The sequence below is a fragment of the Malaya genurostris genome, chromosome 3, assembly GCF_030247185.1.
Source record: "Malaya genurostris strain Urasoe2022 chromosome 3, Malgen_1.1, whole genome shotgun sequence".
NCBI lineage: Eukaryota > Metazoa > Arthropoda > Insecta > Diptera > Culicidae > Malaya > Malaya genurostris.
The window spans coordinates 130,631,221-130,656,689 of NC_080572.1; the positions used below are offsets into that span (position 1 = coordinate 130,631,221).

The window sequence follows — 25,469 nt, forward strand, 5'->3', positions numbered from 1 at the left end:
TTATTAAATCTACTCAAGAACATTATTTGAACCAAACGATAAACTGCTATAATTTATAAAATAAACTGAAATTTTCATACATTTTGTTGTTGATTTCGTAACCTATTTTGAGCTTGTTTTTATCAGCACATCATTTTTATTTAAATTTTGCTATTGAATGAACTGATGGACGCAGTAGGAGTCAGAACTAACCATTTAATTATTAAATTGAAATTTCAATTGTCTTTATGAAATGATAAATAAGTTTCATGTAAGAAAGGTCACGACAAGCTAGAATGTCTCGAGCTGGGACATTGGATAGTCTACCTTGGGTACGCAAGAAATTTAATAGTTGTGATCTGACATAACGATACTTCACGCATGTCCAAACGACATGATCAATATCGCGATAGCCTTCGCCACAAGCACAATGATTAGTTTCGGAAAGTCCAATTCGAAGAAGGTGTGCATCTAACGTGTAGTGATTGAACATGAGTCTGGACATCACACGAATGAAATCCCTACTCACATCCAGTCCCCTGAACCATGTCTTTGTCGATATTTTAGGAATAATTGAGTGCATCCACCGACCCAGATCATCTCTTTCCCAAGAAGCTTGCCAGCTGGCAAGTGTTCTTTGGCGAGTCGCGCTATAGAATTCGTTGAAAGCAATCGGTATCTCATAAATTTCACAATCAATAGTACCACGTTTGGCTAAACTATCGGTTTTTTCATTGCCTGGAATGGAGCAATGAGCTCGGACCCAAACTATTGTGATTCGATAATTATTGTTGAATATACCAAACCCAGTAGCCTCTTCAATTCGTGATCCGTCCGTGAAAAACATTTTCTCCGAGTCAATATGCCTGAACTTACTTAAAAATATTTTTGGATTTCCTTCGAGCGTAGGTGTTCCGGGATTCCACGCACTTCGTGCTGTATGGATGTGCCGAAAAATAAAGTTGGGTCAGGGACATTTAAGAGGCTGTCACGGATAGGAATATATCTTGAAGGGTTGATTTCCTGTGACATATGGTTAAAATATACTGTCATAAATCTTGTTTGGAATTGAAGCTCGACTAATTTTTCGAAGTTACAAATAACAGGGGATTCAGTAGTTCACATCTTATTAGCAGTCGCAATGAAAGCTCCCAAAAACGATCTTTCAATGGAAGAACTCCCGCCAGAACTTCAAGATGTGTCGAATACATGCAGCCTAACCTACACACCCCAAGGTATTTGAAAGTCGAAACCTGTTGGATCATTCTTCCCATCATATGAAGCTGAATCATGCCGGGATCATGCTTTCTTGAAAAGCTCTGTTTTCTCCGCAGAGAATTCGATACCCAGATGAACAGACCAAACAGACAATTTATCTAAGGTATATTGTAATGGTTTTTGCAGATCAATAGCTTTGGGTCCAGTAACTGAAACCACGCCATAATGTGCCAATTGTCTTGATGTACATGGGGTTACGAGACAGCTGTCAATGTCGTTTACATAGAAATTATAGATTACCATTTATTACCACAAAAATTCCAAATCGTTAATAAGGATTTCCCTATTTTTACAAACGGAATTCTCGGTCGAGATTTTCTGATACAATGTGGATGTAATATATGCCCTTAAGCATGGTTAATTACACTCGAAATAAATAATGAAAGTATTGACATACCTACTAGAGATACATTCAATGAAAAATTTATTATACCACCCAGATGTCAAGTACTTAAAGAAGTTAAATCATATTATATCACCGTACCTTACCTTACCATACCTAACAGCTATAGGCCTGGGGTGTCCTTTGCTGTATCAAGCATACGTCTCCACATAACTCGGTCCATGGCTGCTCGTCGCCAACCACTCAAGGCACGGATGCTTCTGAGATCACTCTCCACTTGATCGATCCACCTTGCTCGCTGCGCTCCTCTTCTTCTTGTACCAGTCGGATTAGATACAAGAACCATTTTCACTGGGCTGTCGTCCGACATCCTTATGACATGCCCAGCCCATCGTAGACGTCCGATTTTAGCTGTCCGTACGATGGGTGGTTCTCCTAGCAGCTGTTGCAATTCGTTATTCATACGCCGTCTCCACGTTCCGTCTTCCATCTGCACTCCGCCATAGATGGCCTCAGTACCTTTCTTTCGAAAACACTGAGGGCGCGTTGGTCTTCTGCCAGCATAGTCTAGGTCTCGTGGCCATAGAGAACAACCGGTCTAATGAGCGTTTTGTAGATGGTCAATTTCGTGTGGTTGCGTACTTTTCTCGATCGGAGGGTTTTTCTCTGAGTCTAAAGTACGCACGATTCCCTGCCAAAATACGTCTATGAATTTCTTTGCTGGTGTCATTATCGGCGGTCACCAGTGAGCCCAAATACACGAATTCGTCAACCACCTCGATATCGTCACCGTCTATCAATATTCGTGGTGGGAGGCGTAGTGTTTCTTCTCTAGAGCCTCTTCCTCTCATGTATTTTGTTTTCGACGCTTTTATGACCAGTCCGATACGCCTAGCTTCAGCTTTCAGTCCGATGTAGGTATCCATTATCTTTTCAAGGTTACGTGTCACAATATCAATATCGTCAGCGAAGCCAAAAAGTTGAACGGACTTTCGGAAGATCGTGCCACTCGTGTCGATCCTCGCTCTTCGAATCACACCTTCCAGGGCAATATTGAACAAGATACAAGAAAGTCCATCACCTTGACGTAGCCCTCTCCGAGATTCGAAGGAAATCGAGAGCGTCCCAGATACTCGGACATAGCACATCACTCTATCCATCGTTGCTTTGACAATCGCGTCAGTTTATCCGGGAAACCGTATTCGTGCATTATCTGCCATAGCTGTTTTCGATCGATTGTGTCGTATGCCGCTTTGAAGTCATTGAATAGGTGATGCGTGGGAACGTTGTATTCACGATACTTCTGGAGTACTTTTCTTATCTCGAATACTTGTCTTATCGCGAATATGTGAAAAATTAGTACACATGTTTTGAATTTTTTGCGCATTTTACCCCATAACTCCGAAACCGGGAGTCTGATCCAAACAAAATTCATGTATTTGTATGGGACCATAAGAGATTTTATTTCAACATAAGTTTGTGAAAATAGGCTCAGCCATCTTTGAGGAAAGTTGGTGCATTTATTTTCACATTTTTTTGTACATTTTACCTCAATACCGGATCCGGAAGTCGAATCCAAAAAATATTCATTAACTTTGTATGGAACCACAAGACCTTTCATTTGTATCTAAGTTTGTGAAAATCGGTCCTGCCATACGAGAAAAGTTAGTGCAAAAAAAAAACGTTACATACACACATACGCATATACACACACAGACATTTCTCGTGTTCAACGAACTGAGTCGAATGGTATATGACACTCGGCATTCCGAGCCTCGGTTCAAAAGTTGGTGATTGCATAACCTTTCTATATGAGAAAGGCAAAGGTAATTATTTAAGCTTACTTGCAAAAATATGTACGCCCATGGTGGCAAGTGACCGGGAAAATCGGGAAAACCGGGAAAACCGGGAAAAAGTCGGGAATTTGGTTTTACCTGGAAAAACCGGGAAAAAGTCGAGAATTTTAGTGCAAATCCGGGAAAAAATTTACTAGTCCTAATCTTAGTAACGATTTCCAGCATCATGATTTTACTGATACAACAAATGAAAAGATGAAGGTCATTTTGTGTTTGAACTAGAAATTCAGTACATGTTTTGAAACTTCTTATTGTCCCTCACAGGTTCAATGGTACACAATCCATTGAACATGGAGCCAACACCTCAGAAATTTTAATTCAATAAGCGCTCATTATGAATGCTCATAATGAAAAATAAGGATAATTGGGATACTTCTGCTGGATTTCTATTAAATCTCGACAAAAAATTGAAAAAATTCCAAGTGCAAATGACAGTTTCTCTCTGTTTATTTTCTCTTTCCATAATAATCGAAAGAAAGAGTAAAGAAAGAGGAACTATCATTTGCACTTAGGACCTTTTCTTGTGTTTTTCTTCAAATTTCAGAATAAGTATGCATAATGGTAAAAGTAACATCAGGTTACAAGTTTGATAATTTTTTTAAGAAATCTTAGGGGTCGTGTTTTAAGTTACCAGCCAATAATTTCCCTAATTTCACTAACATTTGTCTCAGTAATGTCAAATTGTGACAATACTTGTTTAGTAATCTTGGTATTGATTTCAATAGGATTCACTAAATCGACAGAGCTGTCGACTTTCATTTTATCCACCGTTTGCAAGGAGTATTTGGTTTCCTTCTTTGACAGCTGAAATTGGTTTTCCAGAGTTCGTAAGAGCCTGTTCAGTCTCGATGATAGGAGAATCAAATTTAGATCATCTCAGTCACTAGATGCATAGATTGTTGTTGTTTTTCCAAAGTGACAAGCGTACATTTTAAGAATTCTAGAAGGATTTTGTTCTCTCGCCAAAACCCAGCTCTGAAAGAATATCGTATATGTTGTTAGCAATGGTCTTTCGTCCTCATGTGCAAATAGGCTCGGTGAGAACTTGTATGCACACATTCAGGAGAGGCTTCAGTGCCTTATGCTTATGGCAGTTGAAAACAAATTGCTGTCTCAGTTGCAACGTCGAAACGGTTCTGATATCATACCGTATAAGCAGTGCACAACCCGTAAATTTTGTCACGAGATGCCACTGGTTGTTAAAAGTAATCGGGTTTGAGGGAGTGTTGTGCTTTAGTTCATTCATTTTTAATTTTTAACCTTATACTATACCAAACTAAAAAAAAATGGAATACACTAGAGATGGTTAGTTCGCGTACGGTCCAATAGAACTAGTTTTCCTCGAAGATTGAGTGAACTGGAGTTCTTTATTGAAGAATGATAGTTCACTATTTTTTTCAAGAGAAAAGTCTTTCAAAACGTTTGCTGGTTTGAGGAATCTGGTAGAATTTCGCGAACTTTGAAAATGTATACAAAAGAGAATGATTATTGGTAGAACATAAGCAAAAAGATTTTATTATTATTGAATCTGTTAACTACAAAATATAATTTATAGCTCTCATATTATTTTCGAAGAAACATACAAAGTTTCAGAAAAACGAAAGAACGGTTCAATTGAACTAATTCTTTCGGTACAACTATCAAGTTTTCAACAGTTCTTTGAAATGAAGGGTTTTGTCCATTTCTAGAATATACTCCTAACTTGCATAAGTTTTAAGAAGGACTGATTTTCCAGATAGCCTTTAAAAGACTGATTCAGTGGTAGTCTTGAAAAAGATATGATAGTTCGAAAAATAATTATTTTATTTTAATTATAAGACTTTAAATTTAAATTTTCATCATTAGGCTTTCAAATAACTGATGATATTTCTGGAAAACTACAAAACACCACCAATAATCGTCGAATATGATGTGAAAGCTGCGCTTAAGAGCATTATTGGAAAAAGCAAGAAGTTTAAAAAAAAAATGTGTTGATTTTTCAAGAAAATTGCAAGAATTTTGATACTTCATTCCTTCGTGAAATGCAAGACTGATCACTTTCATCACCGTTGGCCAGATATGTTTCTTGTTTTAATCCTACTGTTACATCGAAGTAACTGTCGAAGTAAAAGACAAAATAAAGATGGAATACATTAAGCTGGATGGTACTGTTAGTTCAGAAGATAAACGTTTGGACAAACTGTGGATGAGAGTTTTTATCGTAGTTCCATGCGTGTACAATATGCGTCAGAAAACTTTGAGACTCTCACTAATACTCACTCACTCACTCACTACTCAAGCTAGTTTTACAAAATTTTGCTCCATATGTCAGTTATTGTTAACAAACAAAGTGGTATATTTGAATTTGTTTTCATTTGGATTTTTTGAAAAATGATCGACGACGATGACATTCTTAGATAACTTCACGCTCAGAAGTTTCAGATATCATGGCTCTTGTAAAATGTTCAAGGGCTACTGTATTTCGTGTCAAGGCGTCAGTTGGACTCCCAAAAGTACCAAGAAAACCTGGAACTGGTCAGAAGCAATCTGTGAGAAAGCCAGGGTTGATACAATCCATTAAGATTAAAGTAACGCGTAATCCTGTTCGGAGCATGAGAAAATGGCGAAGCACGCTAATGTATCAGAAGCAACGGTTAGAACAGTTGTGAAATATGACTTAAAACGAAAATCTAGAGCTAGAGTTGAAACCCGAGCAAAGTCAAACATCAAAACGAGAGCAAATCGAAATCTTATTATGATAGCAACATCACATTGAAATCTTAATTTGATCTCAGCTCATCAATTTTTCAATTGATATCATATTATGTTATCATTTTACTGTTACTTTTAGAAAAAAAACTTGGGAGGCAAATATTTTGGGAAACTCCAAAAATGATTATTCAAAAGCAACAACTTAACAACTGCATCAAAATAGGACTAATTCCATTAGCCGATACAAAAATGCAAAAATAAATTTTAATGGAATAATTATTCCTTTAATTCTATGTTGCGTTTTTCAAAAATGCTTCGTGTGGCAGTTGTCCGGAACCTAACCATGATCAAGGATAAAATTTTTCTCAATACTTTTGCAGCTTTTTCACCAATAATCCTCTATATTTTTACTTGCGAGATTATTGTTTTAGCACCACATATCTGGAGGACATTGGATAGGTTAACGATCATTGGTGCCACGTCTATCTGAAGCTAGTTCATCTCCTTTAGCGATCTCCTGGCATACTGGGCCTTCACCAGATCCGGCCAAAAGGCTTCATTCTTTTTCGAGAACGAATAGCGGCTTGGGCATTCTCATCTCGCTGATCGTCAGCCACAGAAAGACCTTCGTCAGGAACTTGATATGAAAAATACATTTGACGTCAACGATTTCCTTCTGGTGGGGTACGTTAAATATCAGATTCTCTAACAGTTTTCGCGTTTAGTAAAAAAAAAGATGTTGAATGTTCTGACTATTATTTTCGGTTGATGTTTTGACCGTTATTGTCTGTGGTTCAGAATTCGAGTATCGGTATTGCCAAAGTGATTGTTTTTTCGTGCATCAACTAACAAGTTTTTTGAACAATACGCTCTTCTTTATATCATACTAGCCGAATTACCCGGCGTTGCTCGGAAATGTTTCGTAAATACAAGGCCGCAAAAACAATTTTAGGAATTGTTCTGACCATTGAAATACTCAGAGCGTAGTGAAACACAACCTATTTCCACATAATCACTTAGTTGCTAGAAATATGCAGTACTAGTCAAGAAGTATATTTTTTTCATAAAATACGATCAATTCACTTTATACTTCCCATGTTTGGGGCACTTGCTACACTCCTTCCTTGAAATAACCCTTTAATGTATTTTGATGTGAAGGTAGTATCTGTATTAATCAAGAAGTATCGTTTCTCGTCCAATGAATTTTACATTAAACTCCTCTTTTGTTAGTGAACTTGCAACAGCTCTCTGCCCTCTGAGTAGTGTAAAAAGTATCTGTGCTCTTTAAAAAAAATAGAGGGGGGGGGGGAATGAAAATTGATTTTCCAGACTCTTTTCGCCCAGTCTATATCCTCCGGCTTCCCTCGTTTGTCGTCAAATAAGATAAATTTAACAATAAACCTCTTTTTAGAGGCACTTGCTACAAACTCCAACCTTTTATTCACCTGTGCAATGAATATCTGATCTCGACAAGAAAAAATAATTTTATTACCACCTCTGAATTGCAAAAAGTACCTCTGCCAAGTTTGGTGATAATTTACTGAGTTGTTGTGGAATTATTCCGATATTTACAAACAATTGAACTGAGAGCTTCTTCAACAGACATTTGCTATCTTTTCACGCGTATAAATATTCTTACGATCATCTCTTAGTTGTAATAAATATCTGTGTCTGTCAAGAAATTTCGATTTCGTAAAACTCGAAACATTTTGACTCAAATTCCCCCTGTTAGCAAACACTTACTGCAACCACCCCCTCCTCATTAAAATATCTCCTATAAGAACCTATGAAGAGCAAGAATTACATGTGCCAAGAAAGTTAATAATCTATTGAGTTGTTTTGGAGTTATGTTCGATCATATATACAATTTATCCTTTGCATGTTTGAGTTTAATCTCCTGTTAAAGACCCTAGCTAGGCCTCCTACCCCATAAAAATACACTTATGACCATCTCTGAAGAGCAAGAAGTATCTGTGCTAAATTGGATAGCAATCCGTTCAGTAGTTTCGGAGTTATAACATTAAAAACATTACACCCCCCTTTTCGAAGGCACTTGCTGCAATCACCCCTCGTCAATTCTAAGGTATGCAAAATGTTTCTATGATCTTCAAAACGTGTCGATTCTCGTCAAGTTATGTGATTTTTTTCATAACCACACAAACCCCCCCCCCCCTCCCATCCCTTCTTTTGGACCCAACCCTTCAAAAACATCTCTAAACAGTTTGAACATTTGATTGCATTTTAGCGCCACCAAATCAAATAATTTTATTAACTCCAATCAACGACGTTATAAATCATCATGTTTCAGAGATATAGCGTAATATGTCTTCTATCAGAAACTTTCGAGCGCTGTAGGAGCGCTTGGCGAATAAATTCCTAACTAACATATTTTTCATAATGTAGACCTTGACATCCCGCACAACTTTCCTCAGAAAAAAAAGCTTTGAAGATTTCAGGTTCTGAGCTAGATCATATTTTAGCACACTAGCTCCATATAGTACAGCGATTTTGCATTAATATTTGCAAAACTTAGAAAACTAGTTTGAAAACCCTATTCTCAAAATAATTCGCATAATGATCCCGAATTTAAGTCTACACAAGAATTAAAAATTTGCTAAATCAGTGTAATGCTGTCTGTGAGCAGAAGTGAGATACTCGTTAATTGACCCAATTAGTCGAAATAAGTAAGATATTTTTTTGGAATCGAAATAACATATGATCTGAGATTGCTTATTGTCAAATTCCTAATTCACGTTTCTAGTAAGCCTTTGCTGTAAAAGACTTCACTCTAAAGCGCTCGCCCTCCTGAGCCTAGAAATTCGTATTTCAAAGTGATTACATACTCGAGTAGAGTGAGATCAAATAAATAACTCAATTTGTTATTATGATGTTCACATGCTACAGTTTCTGGATACGAGAAAGACAAAGAGCACATTTTCATACCTATCAAATAGCCGCACTTCCATTGACGATGGTTGCGGGACGGATGCGACGAAACGAGTGTGCGTCGGCTAAAACTACCTGTATACAGCTTTGTGAATCAACACTGCTTGTCATATGGTCGAAAATTCTCCATCTACTCACAGCTTAACGTCACAGTCCATAGCATTCGCAGAGAGTTCGGAATCCAAATCACCTAGGTTCGAAACCCAATTCTCTCTCTCTGTGGGAGGTGTTGGTGCTTTTGACGCTTTTTTTTTATTGTTGCAAGTAATATCGCCTAAAGGTATACTATCCCGGGTCTTTTGCCCAATCTATTTTTAGCTTATGCTCGCGACTTGTTTGTTTTCAGTAATGTCTTTTTAAAGCAAATCAATAACTGATTATGCATTCCAGTTTTGTTTTCGTTGTTTGATAATAATTTCAAATTGAAAACTAGTTTTGCTATCAACAAGAAAAAATCTATATCTTATTTAGATTTCAGTTTGCTTTCGCTGTTAGCAAAAATAGTTTTCTTTTTGTTATCATCGGGATATCTTTTTGCTTTCGATTTTGATGTTTTGCCACTTAAAACGACCAAAACAACAGCAAATTGAGTAATCGATAAATGCGAACATCACAACATCAAAATGAGTTTTCTATTTGATCTCACACTCTGCTCGGGAAGACATTTGATTACTGACAGAATTAAAGCAGCTAGAGTGGAGCGAAGCCAGAACCTGCTTAGTAATCTGAAGAAAAGATCCACCGCCAATCTCTTTACATGGGAAGCTTTTTACTATCGATAGTGTCCAACAGTCGCACCAACCGGTATATAAGTTCGAAGAAAATATCGGATGTACCTGATAACATCAAATTCACGTTTTGGACCAAGCATCCAGCAGGGGTGATGTGTACTTAGGAATTCTTAAGGCAGCCACATACCCAGATGTGGGGGGTGAGCGGCCCTGGCCCCTTCCGAAATCGGAAACAAAAACGAAAAAACAGTTTGAGAAATGTTATGGGGCTGTTGATCCTGTAGATTTCACAGTGATATAGAGGTTTTGAGAGTTATGTGGTAAAAAAAATGACAATAATAATATATAAAATAGTAGTTTAGTTTTTGAAGCTATATACGAAGTTTGTTGAGACCTATCTGAGTCAATGCCTGAGTAAAGGTACTATGGAAATTTTGTTTTGTTCCGATTATAGAGGTTTCTATGTCATTCGGACTAAAAAAACTTTCTGACTGTGCGGGATAGAATTCAGGTGTATAGCGTGAAAGGCATCGACTTACTATCACGCTATACCCGTCCCCAATATTAAAAATGTTCCATTTGACGAAGCGTTTCACTCGATATTATCGTGAGATGTTCAGATTTACAAATCATATGAGTTATGGTGGAAATTATGAACGTAAAAAGGGTTAGATTCTTGCTATAAATGAGTTACGATGCGTTACTTTTAAGGAAGTTATGGATGTTACGAAGTGTTGTATACGTCCCTCTTTTGTGAGTTAAAGGCGTTACGAAGCGTTACATACGTTACATGCGTCCTCTCGAAATCAGGAACAGGAACAAAAAAAAAATGATTGAGAAATATTATGGGGCTGTTGTTCCTGTAGATTATACCGTGAGATAGAGGTTTTGAGAGTAAGATCCTGCAGATGAGAAAGATATCCTGCCGCTGGATCCCGCGCATACTTATTTAGGGCTAGAAAGACGAATTCAAGTGCACTTTGAGTATATGTTTGGCTGAATCCAATATTATATGCCAGAGAACAGAATGATTACCCGACAATAGACTGAAGTCAGTATGAGTGTTTCGAAGCGGCACGAGTGCCTCGAAGGCAATGAGACGGAAAGATTACGGAAAGATTCGGTTTTCGGGGATCGACATAGCATACTTTTGGAGGACTACCTCAAAACAGAAAAAATGCCAACGTGCATTAATGAAGCGATTGAAGACCGAAATCGTTGTGAAATGGCCTTACATGAAGTACATGAGAATCGCTCCTATGCACAGTGGTTCAAAAGCGCAATTTCACGCTCCTAATTGATAACTCATAGGATCGTGGTTTTTGAGATACAGTATCTTCAGCAAAGTTGCTCAGAATGATAGACGCCATCTTTTGGTAAATTTTATTTATGTGATTAATCCCCCTAAAAGTGAGATACAAATTTTATTTTAGCTCAGGGCCAACATAGGGGCTAAGTTACTTCGACAAAGTTGTGCAGAAAGTTATTTCAAACAAGTTTGCTGAAGGTACTATTCCCGTACTTTGAGTGTATTTCATGATATAATGTATTTTCTGAAAAGGGTGTCCCGAAACCAGTTTTTGTAAGATAACATATATATTTTCAATTTATATGTGTTTTTCATGTTTTACAAAGTTTTTCATTTTCAAAAACTGCACAACTTTCTCAAACATACTATGCTGCTATCATTTCAGTTTAATGAAATAGAGCAATTTTTCATGTTTTTCTGAATAAAATTCTAACTTGTCTATTATCAAAAGGCACAGGAAGGTGCAGATGAGACTACTTACATATTAAACTACTTCCAAAGAGCTTTCATACCGTGGTTGAATTACACGTCTGCGATCGTGTGCAGGCGAGATATGTTCTTTTCAAATATCATTGTCCCTGACATTTGCAATGATAAGGTTAATTGTATATCAGATCAGATTTCAGTATATATTCGTTACCATGGAAACTCTCATAATAAAAGGTTTTTATGGACATCGAAGTCTACAAATAGAAAAGTTTAGTAATAATAACAGACGTTTTTTGAAAGTAGCTGTTCGACGTTTTCTGCAAGTGAGATAAAAAGCCAAAAAGACTTTGAAAAAAGGCAATCATCATGTCGAATTATTTTATATCATTTTTTGGTAAGCTTTCGATAGAATAGCTCTGCGGATAAATATCCTCTACTCATCAATTAAAGTGGAGATCGATAAACGCTTGCTATATTGTATTGTTCATAATGATTAAGAAGTTTATTTTATACAGATGTCGGTGGTATTATACACACGAGCAATCCAGATCACTTACGAATCGGGATCCCATGAATTGGTAATTAGTTTCATTGGATCAAATATCATTACAAATATTCGTGAATGGCCAAACAGTCCAAGAAGAATCTGTCGAACGATGCTAAGAGTCTTTTAGCTGGTTAAGAACTATATCAGCTATCATAAAATAAATACAAATAATTGAAAAATGAGTTTTGAGAATACTTTTTTCTACCAGAAGATGACATAACTTAATTCGATTTGATGATGGCTTTTTTAAAAGTCGTGACAAAACAGTTACTAAACTATTCAATTTATAGACTTCAATGTGCACGAAAAAAATTATATTTTGTGGCAAGTACCATAGTAATGAATATATACTGAAATCTGATCTGAAATACAATGAACCTTATCATTGTAATGTCAAGGACAAGGATATTTGAAAAGAATATATCTCGCCTGCAGACGATCGCAGACGAGAAATTCAACCACGGTATGAGAGCTCTTTTGAAGCAGTTTAATATGTAAGTAGTCTCATCTGCACCTTCCTGCGCCTTTGATAATAGACAAGTTAGAATTTTATGTAAAAAAACATGAAAAATTGCTCTATTTCATTAAACTGAAATGATAGCAGCATAGTATGTTCGAGAAAGTTGTGTAGTTTTTAAAGATGAAAAACTTTGTATAACATGAAAAACTCATATAAATTGAAAATATATATGTCTTCTTACAAAAACTGGTTTTTGGAAACCCTTTTCAGAAAATATATTATATCTTGAATTAAACTCAAGTTACGGGAATAGTACCTTCAGCAAACTTGTTTGAAATAACTTTCTGCACAACTTTATCGAAGCAACTTAGCCCCTATGTTGGCCCTGGGCTAAAATAAAATTTTTATCTCACTTTTAGGGGGATTAATCACATAAATAAAATTTGCCAAAAGATGGCGTCTATGATTCTGAGCAACTTTTCTGAAGATACTGTACCTCAAAAACCACGATCCTATGAGTTATCAATTAAGAGCGTGAAATTGCGCTTTTGAACCACTGTGCTATGGTTAAAATCAACGTTTTAATTTTCAATTACTTGGGCATCACCCTCGCTCACCTGGTTTGGCTTCCTCGTACTATTATCAATGCTCAAACATTAATTTATCTTTGAAAAATTATATGAGTTTCGGTTTTGGAATTTCAGACCACTACGTCCGTAACCTCAATCCGAAACCAGTATAGTCGAAGTAAATTTGTATGACCATCTACTAATATGACCTATAAATTTAGAAGTTTTCCGTTATCTTTGAATCGGCTGTGCTACTCTATGCAATGAATTGTTGTCATTTAAAGTAGGAATGTGAATGATCTCAGTATATATGACATCATCACAAGTCTTGTGGATTGTTGTGCTATATAAATATGCCGAAGGTCTTAGACATGTTTTACAGAAATAACAGGACAGTAAACGTTAAGAAATGTAATACAATAACCTTCTCTCGGACACAGTCACAAATTTTATTTGAATGATCCATGTTCCAATGTTCCAGTTCCAGTGGAAAAGTTTAAAGTGTCTTAAAACCGCCGGTAAAAGGCACACCGGGAATTAGGTGCATAAGTAATCTGTAGTGCCATTATTTTTTTATATGGGGGTCCCTTCCGAAACGGGCCTGTCTTAAGGATCACATTTTGTCTTGGGTTACATCTACCTACGGGAAAGATGCAAATATTGCGTTCCGGCAAGACGGGACCTCATCAGTCCGTATAGTAAGGTAAAGTAATTCGTATTCATGACATAAAAAATTCAATTTCAGAAATATCAAAATTCTCATCATTACTCGAAATTACAAATTGTATAAAGATTTGGAAAAAATATCTCCGAACCGAATTTAGGAATTCAAAAACATAAATTGATGATATCCACTCGTCAAGCGTGGACAAACAGTATCTACAATTTCTTCAAAACTCACGGGAAATGGTAAAATATTATTCACTCATATACTGATATGATATGCACTTCACAAACTAGACATTTTTAGTAAGCATTATAAAAGCCAGTTAGGCGAAGTATTGTCATCATGCCAAAGGTTTTTTATGTAAACACTACACTCAACAACTGAAAATATTCTGTATTTCTATGCTTTGGTTTTGCACGATACACTTTGTGCAATGATTCGTTCAGTTCATGCGGTTGTAATTTTGCGCGCTGTTGGCATTGATTTTCAACTTAAAGTCTGATAACTCCAAACATATAAGAAAGCTTCAATTTTTAACTATTAGTGGTTGTCTCATATTACTCGAAATTTTATCATAAATTGCTGACCATACTTCAGTTTAGATGAACAATAAATTTTGTTGAATTAAATACAACAAGAGATATTCGCGATAAAGTTCTGCCTGTCCTCGTACAGGGTAAATTTTAAAAAGGCGCCCATAGTAAAGTGAGTCGATAGTGAGTGAGTATTCACGACAAAAAAAAATCGATTTCGGAAATCTCAAAATAATCAACTTTTGAACACTACCGCTTTACGAAATTAGAGATGATCCTAAAATATTGTCACTCTAATATATCAGGTGTACAACTTTGCTTCCGCCGTTTTTTTTTTCCAAAATTAAAAGCTTTATTGCGAAAAAGTGCTTACAGATGTATTATTCAATGTATTTTCCGTCGCTAGCGACACCTTTCTCCCATCTTTCAGGCAATTTTTGGATCCCGGCTCGAAAAAAGGAGCCCTCTTTCGAAGCTATCCATGAAGCAATCCATTTTTCCAACTCTTCGAAGGATTGAAAATGTTGATCTTCCAAGCCGTGTGCCATCGAACGGAATAGGTGGAAGTCAAAAAGGGCGACATCTGAGGAATACGGCAGGTGCGGCAAGACTTCCCATTTCAGCGTTTCCAGGTACTTTTTGACCACTTTTGCGACGTGAGGCCGAACATTGTCGTGTTGGAGGATGACTTTGTCATGTCGCTCTTGATATTGTGGCCGCTTTTCTTTTAACGCGCGACTAAGGCGCATCAGTTGCGTTCGGTAGCGATCTCCTGTGATGGTTTCACCCGGTTTTAAGAGCTCGTAGTAAATCACACCGAGCTGATCCCACCAAATACAAATCATAACCTTGGCGCCGTAGTTTTACCTTCGACAAAGTAGCATGCCCGGGCTTTCCCCATGATTTTATCTTTGAAGTTGTTGCTCACATACAAATAGACGGCCCTCGATGTCCCTCGGTTTCAACTCGTACGGCACCAAGTTTCCTTCTTTCTGAATCATGCCCAGGGCCTTGAGACGTTTTGAAATGGCTCACTCCAAACGATCCAGCAAGCTCTTCTTGGGTTTGGCACGAATCTTCATCAAGCAATGCTTCTAGTTGTTCATCTTTGAAGGTTTTTTTCTCTTTCACCACCATGTTTGTCTTCGACATCGAAATCACCATTTTTAAAACGTTGAAACCTCTCCCGATACGTTCTTTTACTCAGAGCAGCATCACTGTTAGTTTCTGAGAGCGTTCGATGCGCTTCAGCTGCATTTTTTCGAATTGTAACAGAAAAGTAAAACTTCCCGCAAATAGCGAGAATTGGGCACTTAAACAGACATTTTCGAGCGTGAATAATACGAAAACAAGAACAACTGTCACTGAAACGGCGATGATAATTCGTTAGGTACTCTACACACCCACTTTAAACGCATTATCATCTATGTATTTTGACCAGCCTCAGCCGGTACAGCAACCTATCGGAAAACGGCGGAAGCAAAGTTGTACACCTGATACATGTTTGCATTGGATATCAATATAAGATTTTGTTGCATAATGCATATTCAATTAATTCTGTGAGTTATTTCAATCTACCTCAAAATATTTAATTACAGGTACGGGGAAGAACTTCGTATCTGACTTCGTGATTATGTCTTTATATGAGAAGGGCTCTCAAAGTAAATACGTTCACAAGTTCACGGCTGATTTCTGGATTACAAATCCTTCGTATGAGGTATGTTCAGTTTGGATCCTAAACAAAAATTCCACGAAAATTCGTTTCGTATTTTATTTTTCAAATTTATTCGTATATATTTCAGGAGGTCCCATAAACAAATTCATTTCCTTATTTGTTCACTTGCTCTTCTTTTAATAACTCGTTAATTTTCACATTTACTTGCTTAATATTCGAAAAGAATGATATCCATAATTTTTCGTTTTGCTTTTAGTACTATATAGCTAAGAAAGTTTTTTTATCATTTATAATTAGTAAACAAAGAGAATCTGTCATTCGCTTATAGGCTTTTTGAAAATGTTTACGTCGATTTGATAATGCTTTTGTTAAAAAAAATGAAAACTTCACACATAAACCGAATGCTTTGTCACTAATTTAACAATCAGTTCCGTATAACATAGCATTGTGTTAAGACCCTTGATAGTTGTAATGTTTCTTGGTAATACGACAACGATATTTCTATTTACGTAGGCTACACTGGTTACTACAATTAAAGAAGCGGTCAGAAGCTGCCCAAATTCGTTATTTGTCTTTGATGAGACGCAAAAGATGCCCAAAGGAGCGTTCGATTCTATTGTTACCCTATTAGATCACCATTCTTCATACAAAGGATATGACTTTTCCAAAGCTGTTTTCATTTTTCTATCAAACAGTGCTGGTAGATATTCATTAGGTGAAACTAGAATTTTACACTAAGGATGTTTTTCTTACAGGTGTGGAAATTGCCCGAAAACTTAAATCAATAATTGATTCAGGTCGTTGGAGAGACGAGACGAAGTTAGAAGATTTCGAGCGTATTGCTGAATTGGGAGCATATAATATGTTAGGTGGTCTACAAGAGAGCGGTTTAATTGCATCACATGTCATCGACCATTTCATACCTTTTCTGCCGCTAGAACCACGCCACGTTGAGCAATGTATTATACAAGAATTTGCACAATTTTGCCCAAATGAAGCCAGCGATAAAAAAGTTAGGTATTTGCATATTGCATATAACTAGAATCATTATTTAATAATTTAATGTGCTTTCTTACGTTGCAGTGAAGTTATGAGCATGGCAGTAACATTGGATGAAACTGGAACATTCCAGAACAATGGTTGCAAACGCATTAGTAAAAAAGTAGAAGCATTGTGTTATAGTTGAATAAAAGACAATATTAGATGTTTCATAGAAATGTGATTTATTCAAATAAATTCAAAACACCGCAAAATCGCAGATTCTTACACTAATGATTCTTTTCTAACAGGTGTAGAAATTGTCCGAAAACTTAATTGATAATAATTGATTCAGGACGTTGGAGCGAAGAGACGATTCGTCGGAAGATTTAATATATATATATATATATATATATATATATATATATATATATATATATATATATATATATATATATATATATATATATATATATATATATATATATATATATATATATATATATATATATATATATATATATATATATATGTGCAAATAGGCTCGGTGAGAACTTGTATGCACACATTCAGGAGAGGCTTCAGTGCCTTATGCTTATGGCAGTTGAAAACAAATTGCTGTCTCAGTTGCAACGTCGAAACGGTTCTGATATCATACCGTATAAGCAGTGCACAACCCGTAAATTTTGTCACGAGATGCCACTGGTTGTTAAAAGTAATCGGGTTTGAGGGAGTGTTGTGCTTTAGTTCATTCATTTTTAATTTTTAACCTTATACTATACCAAACTAAAAAAAATGGAATACACTAGAGATGGTTAGTTCGCGTACGGTCCAATAGAACTAGTTTTCCTCGAAGATTGAGTGAACTGGAGTTCTTTATTGAAGAATGATAGCTCACTATTTTTTTCAAGAGAAAAGTCTTTCAAAACGTTTGCTGGTTTGAGGAATCTGGTAGAATTTCGCGAACTTTGAAAATGTATACAAAAGAGAATGATTATTGGTAGAACATAAGCAAAAAGATTTTATTATTATTGAATCTGTTAACTACAAAATATAATTTATAGCTCTCATATTATTTTCGAAGAAACATACAAAGTTTCAGAAAAACGAAAGAACGGTTCAATTGAACTAATTATTTCGGTACAACTATCAAGTTTTCAACAGTTCTTTGAAATGAAGGGTTTTGTCCATTTCTAGAATATACTCCTAAATTGCATAAGTTTTAAGAAGGACTGATTTTCCAGATAGCCTTTAAAAGACTGATTCAGTGGTAGTCTTGAAAAAGATATGATAGTTCGAAAAATAATTATTTTATTTTAATTATAAGACTTTAAATTTAAATTTTCATCATTAGGCTTTCAAATAACTGATGATATTTCTGGAAAACTACAAAACACCACCAATAATCGTCGAATATGATGTGAAAGCTGCGCTTAAGAGCATTATTGGAAAAAGCAAGAAGTTTAAAAAAAAAAATGTGTTGATTTTTCAAGAAAATTGCAAGAATTTTGATACTTCATTCCTTCGTGAAATGCAAGACTGATCACTTTCATCACCGTTGGCCAGATATGTTTCTTGTTTTAATCCTACTGTTACATCGAAGTAACTGTCGAAGTAAAAGACAAAATAAAGATGGAATACATTAAGCTGGATGGTACTGTTAGTTCAGAAGATAAACGTTTGGACAAACTGTGGATGAGAGTTTTTATCGTAGTTCCATGCGTGTACAATATGCGTCAGAAAACTTTGAGACTCTCACTAATACTCACTCACTCACTCACTACTCAAGCTAGTTTTACAAAATTTTGCTCCATATGTCAGTTATTGTTAACAAACAAAGTGGTATATTTGAATTTGTTTTCATTTGGATTTTTTGAAAAATGATCGACGACGATGACATTCTTAGATAACTTCACGCTCAGAAGTTTCAGATATCATGGCTCTTGTAAAATGTTCAAGGGCTACTGTATTTCGTGTCAAGGCGTCAGTTGGACTCTTAAAAGTACCAAGAAAACCTGGAACTGGTCAGAAGCAATCTGTGAGAAAGCCAGGGTTGATACAATCCATTAAGATTAAAGTAACGCGTAATCCTGTTCGGAGCATGAGAAAATGGCGAAGCACGCTAATGTATCAGAAGCAACGGTTAGAACAGTTGTGAAATATGACTTAAAACGAAAATCTAGAGCTAGAGTTGAAAGACATTTGATTACTGACAGAATTAAAGCAGCTAGAGTGGAGCGAAGCCAGAACCTGCTTAGTAATCTGAAGAAAAGATCCACCGCCAATCTCTTTACATGGGAAGCTTTTTACTATCGATAGTGTCCAACAGTCGCACCAACCGGTATATAAGTTCGAAGAAAATATCGGATGTACCTGATAACATCAAATTCACGTTTTGGACCAAGCATCCAGCAGGGGTGATGTGTACTTAGGAATTCTTAAGGCAGCCACATACCCAGATGTGGGGGGTGAGCGGCCCTGGCCCCTTCCGAAATCGGAAACAAAAACGAAAAAACAGTTTGAGAAATGTTATGGGGCTGTTGATCCTGTAGATTTCACAGTGATATAGAGGTTTTGAGAGTTATGTGGTAAAAAAAATGACAATAATAATATATAAAATAGTAGTTTAGTTTTTGAAGCTATATACGAAGTTTGTTGAGACCTATCTGAGTCAACGCCTGAGTAAAGGTACTATGGAAATTTTGTTTTGTTCCGATTATAGAGGTTTCTATGTCATTCGGACTAAAAAAACTTTCTGACTGTGCGGGATAGAATTCAGGTGTATAGCGTGAAAGGCATCGACTTACTATCACGCTATACCCGTCCCCAATATTAAAAATGTTCCATTTGACGAAGCGTTTCACTCGATATTATCGTGAGATGTTCAGATTTACAAATCATATGAGTTATGGTGGAAATTATGAACGTAAAAAGGGTTAGATTCTTGCTATAAATGAGTTACGATGCGTTACTTTTAAGGAAGTTATGGATGTTACGAAGTGTTGTATACGTCCCTCTTTTGTGAGTTAAAGGCGTTACGAAGCGTTACATACGTTACATGCGTCCTCTCGAAATCAGGAACAGGAACAAAAAAAAAAAATGATTGAGAAATATTATGGGGCTGTTGTTCCTGTAGATTATACCGTGAGATAGAGGTTTTGAGAGTAAGATCCTGCAGATGAGAAAGATATCCTGCCGCTGGATCCCGCGCATACTTATTTAGGGCTAGAAAGACGAATTCAAGTGCACTTTGAGTATATGTTTGGCTGAATCCAATATTATACGCCAGAGAACAGAATGATTACCCGACAATAGACTGAAGTCAGTATGAGTGTTTCGAAGCGGCACGAGTGCCTCGAAGGCAATGAGACGGAAACATTACGGAAAGATTCGGTTTTCGGGGATCGACATAGCATACTTTTGGAGGACTACCTCAAAACAGAAAAAATGCCAACGTGCATTAATGAAGCGATTGAAGACCGAAATCGTTGTGAAATGGCCTTACATGAAGTACATGAGAATCACTCCTATGCACAGTGGTTCAAAAGCGCAATTTCACGCTCCTAATTGATAACTCATAGGATCGTGGTTTTTGAGATACAGTATCTTCAGCAAAGTTGCTCAGAATGATAGACGCCATCTTTTGGTAAATTTTATTTATGTGATTAATCCCCCTAAAAGTGAGATACAAATTTTATTTTAGCTCAGGGCCAACATAGGGGCTAAGTTACTTCGACAAAGTTGTGCAGAAAGTTATTTCAAACAAGTTTGCTGAAGGTACTATTCCCGTACTTTGAGTGTATTTCATGATATAATGTATTTTCTGAAAAGGGTGTCCCGAAACCAGTTTTTGTAAGATAACATATATATTTTCAATTTATATGTGTTTTTCATGTTTTACAAAGTTTTTCATTTTCAAAAACTGCACAACTTTCTCAAACATACTATGCTGCTATCATTTCAGTTTAATGAAATAGAGCAATTTTTCATGTTTTTCTGAATAAAATTCTAACTTGTCTATTATCAAAAGGCACAGGAAGGTGCAGATGAGACTACTTACATATTAAACTACTTCCAAAGAGCTTTCATACCGTGGTTGAATTACACGTCTGCGATCGTGTGCAGGCGAGATATGTTCTTTTCAAATATCATTGTCCCTGACATTTGCAATGATAAGGTTAATTGTATATCAGATCAGATTTCAGTATATATTCGTTACCATGGAAACTCTCATAATAAAAGGTTTTTATGGACATCGAAGTCTACAAATAGAAAAGTTTAGTAATAATAACAGACGTTTTTTGAAAGTAGCTGTTCGACGTTTTCTGCAAGTGAGATAAAAAGCCAAAAAGACTTTGAAAAAAGGCAATCATCATGTCGAATTATTTTATGTCATTTTTTGGTAAGCTTTCGATAGAATAGCTCTGCGGATAAATATCCTCTACTCATCAATTAAAGTGGAGATCGATAAACGCTTGCTATATTGTATTGTTCATAATGATTAAGAAGTTTATTTTATACAGATGTCGGTGGTATTATACACACGAGCAATCCAGATCACTTACGAATCGGGATCCCATGAATTGGTAATTAGTTTCATTGGATCAAATATCATTACAAATATTCGTGAATGGCCAAACAGTCCAAGAAGAATCTGTCGAACGATGCTAAGAGTCTTTTAGCTGGTTAAGAACTATATCAGCTATCATAAAATAAATACAAATAATTGAAAAATGAGTTTTGAGAATACTTTTTTCTACCAGAAGATGACATAACTTAATTCGATTTGATGATGGCTTTTTTAAAAGTCGTGACAAAACAGTTACTAAACTATTCAATTTATAGACTTCAATGTGCACGAAAAAAATTATATTTTGTGGCAAGTACCATAGTAATGAATATATACTGAAATCTGATCTGAAATACAATGAACCTTATCATTGTAATGTCAAGGACAAGGATATTTGAAAAGAATATATCTCGCCTGCAGACGATCGCAGACGAGAAATTCAACCACGGTATGAGAGCTCTTTTGAAGCAGTTTAATATGTAAGTAGTCTCATCTGCACCTTCCTGCGCCTTTGATAATAGACAAGTTAGAATTTTATGTAAAAAAACATGAAAAATTGCTCTATTTCATTAAACTGAAATGATAGCAGCATAGTATGTTCGAGAAAGTTGTGTAGTTTTTAAAGATGAAAAACTTTGTATAACATGAAAAACTCATATAAATAGAAAATATATATGTCTTCTTACAAAAACTGGTTTTTGGAAACCCTTTTCAGAAAATATATTATATCTTGAATTAAACTCAAGTTACGGGAATAGTACCTTCAGCAAACTTGTTTGAAATAACTTTCTGCACAACTTTATCGAAGCAACTTAGCCCCTATGTTGGCCCTGGGCTAAAATAAAATTTTTATCTCACTTTTAGGGGGATTAATCACGTAAATAAAATTTGCCAAAAGATGGCGTCTATGATTCTGAGCAACTTTTCTGAAGATACTGTACCTCAAAAACCACGATCCTATGAGTTATCAATTAAGAGCGTGAAATTGCGCTTTTGAACCACTGTGCTATGGTTAAAATCAACGTTTTAATTTTCAATTACTTGGGCATCACCCTCGCTCACCTGGTTTGGCTTCCTCGTACTATTATCAATGCTCAAACATTAATTTATCTTTGAAAAATTATATGAGTTTCGGTTTTGGAATTTCAGACCACTACGTCCGTAACCTCAATCCGAAACCAGTATAGTCGAAGTAAATTTGTATGACCATCTACTAATATGACCTATAAATTTAGAAGTTTTCCGTTATCTTTGAATCGGCTGTGCTACTCTATGCAATGAATTGTTGTCATTTAAAGTAGGAATGTGAATGATCTCAGTATATATGACATCATCACAAGTCTTGTGGATTGTTGTGCTATATAAATATGCCGAAGGTCTTAGACATGTTTTACAGAAATAACATGACAGTAAACGTTAAGAAATGTAATACAATAACCTTCTCTCGGACACAGTCACAAATTTTATTTGAATGATCCATGTTCCAATGTTCCAGTTCCAGTGGAAAAGTTTAAAGTGTCTTAAAACCGCCGGTAAAAGGCACACCGAGAATTAGGTGCATAAGTAATCTGTAGTGCCATTATTTTTTTATATGGGGGTCCCTTCCGAAACGGGCCTGTCTTAAGGATCACATTTTGTCTTGGGTTACATCTACCTACGGGAAAGATGCAAATATTGCGTTCCGGCAAGACGGGACCTCATCAGTCCGTATAGTAAGGTAAAGTAATTCGTATTCATGACATAAAAAATTCAATTTCAGAAATATCAAAATTCTCATTATTACTCGAAATTACAAATTGTATAAAGATTTGGAAAAAATATCTCCGAACCGAATTTAGGAATTCAAAAACATAAATTGATGATATCCACTCGTCAAGCGTGGACAAACAGTATCTACAATTTCTTCAAAACTCACGGGAAATGGTAAAATATTATTCACTCATATACTGATATGATATGCACTTCACAAACTAGACATTTTTAGTAAGCGTTATAAAAGCCAGTTAGGCGAAGTATTGTCATCATGCCAAAGGTTTTTTATGTAAACACTACACTCAACAACTGAAAATATTCTGTATTTCTATGCTTTGGTTTTGCACGATACACTTTGTGCAATGATTCGTTCAGTTCATGCGGTTGTAATTTTGCGCGCTGTTGGTATTGATTTTCAACTTAAAGTCTGATAACTCCAAACATATAAGAAAGCTTCAATTTTTAACTATTAGTGGTTGTCTCATATTACTCGAAATTTACTAAAGCTTACTAATATTTTCCTTCCTATGATATGTTTACTGCCCCGCAATTTTGCTAAGAAAAGGGTATGGGTGCGCTATATCAAATTGATCGTGACACATTTCGATTGTGATGGGGCAGCAGGGTGTCTAAGGGCTTGACGACCCCTCCCCCGGCAACTGCGAGATGTAGGGCTTGCCTAGGATGTGGTGGGGTTTGGCAGTGGGCTCTGCTAATCCTCGTTAGGACTAACGCCAGTGAGGTCCTAACTATGGCATACTGGCTACTACATCATCCATGGATACGATACGGTAGATCGGAATATATAGACAAGCTAGGTCTGACAGTTGCGGTATTCTACTCCTTTAGTAAAGCAGGGTGGAACTGGCTTGAAATGGCGAGTAGGCTAATGCCGCAGCTGCCTTCCGTCCCATAAAACCGTGGCAGGCCTTATGGCACGCCGTCTCATTTTCAGCCACCTGGTTGGAATGACTGGGTGGAAGTAGGTTCAAATGCCCTTTTCCTGATTCGCGCTGATCCGGCTCTGAGCGTAAAGCCAACCCTCGCATGGCCTCACTGCACCGCATAGGCAACCATGAGATCACGATAGCGACTACTTTCGGCTGGTTTTGACGTTGGCCATAAAGGGGACCCTTATAAACATGAGTTCTACATCATCAATATCGGCGTCGAGTAAGGAGATAAACCCTTTCGCAAGAGGGGGTTTGAGGAGGTCTCCATCCAGAACGGGTGCGAGAGAGGAGAGCGAGGCGGTAGCTGAGGGGACGAGCGACAGCAATGCCCATGTCAAACCAGTGGACCAGCCTGAGTCCCGGGACAAGTGAAGGCCAAGCCGAGTATGACAGCGGTCATAGAACAACTCGACGCGATTATTGAATTCACACAGGAGAAATCCAACACCAGCAAGGAGCTGAAGGTGAACTTGCTGAAGCTACGCAAGGCCGTGAACGTAGCTAAAAGTGACCAAGAGGCGTTGTTAGTGCGGCTACAGGGTGACGGAAAGTCGGAGAAGTGTTCTCAAACAGAGTCCTTCACCTTCGATACCGATAAAAAACAGGAGGCGGTCGACTATGCGCTCCGGCTCACGATTGAGCGGAATAAAAAGCGCCGGAAACGCGCCAGGGATTCTCCAGGAAGTAACCACCTGACTCCCAAAACCAAAAGGAGTAAGACCATGGCGGAAATGATGGGGCGAAGGAACGTGGCGAGGAGCTCAACCCAAACCTCGGCACTCGACCCCCGGATCCGAACCATGTAAGCGAACTCGGCGAGAATCCATGGGTGAAGTTCGCCAAGAAGAAAAGGGTCCCAAAAGATGCTGGGCCCATTCCTGGGAGGAGGACTAGGGACAAAGGCGAGGCTTTGTTGGTTAAGACCGACAAAGAAAAGTACGCCGATGTGTTCAAGGCCATGCGGAGTGAGGCAAAGCTAGCCGAGCTTGGAAAAGAGGTTCGCAGCATCCGTCGCACGAAAACCGGAGAGATGCTGCTCGAGCTAAAAAAGGGAGCACAGGTGGGCGGAACGCAGCTTGTTGCGTTGGCCCAACAAGTCTTGGGCGACACGGCCGTAGTTAGAGCCCTGCGTAGCGAGGCTGCACTCCAGTGCAAACGGTTGGACGAAATCGCCACCGCAGAAGAACTGGCCATGGCCATCAA

At 37.1% G+C, this 25,469-nt stretch overlaps 1 protein-coding gene across 3 annotated transcripts in view; it reads left to right on the plus strand.

Moving 5' to 3' along the window:
- The window catches only part of LOC131438889 (torsin-like protein), a 406,897-nt gene that overhangs the window by 70,174 nt on the left and 311,254 nt on the right, over positions 1–25,469 (plus strand). The window contains exons 4-7 of one of the 3 annotated variants that reach the window (XM_058609266.1): positions 15,937–16,055; positions 16,527–16,713; positions 16,769–17,030; positions 17,097–17,271. The exons of 1 other annotated variant lie outside the window; for it this stretch is intronic. In XM_058609266.1, the coding sequence (XP_058465249.1) occupies positions 15,937–16,055; positions 16,527–16,713; positions 16,769–17,030; positions 17,097–17,199 (671 nt within the window). In that variant the 3' untranslated portion in view covers positions 17,200–17,271. Of the gene's footprint in view, positions 1–15,936; positions 16,056–16,526; positions 16,714–16,768; positions 17,031–17,096; positions 17,272–25,469 lie in introns of those variants that run through there. One more of the 3 variants, XM_058609267.1, reaches the window with a different exon arrangement.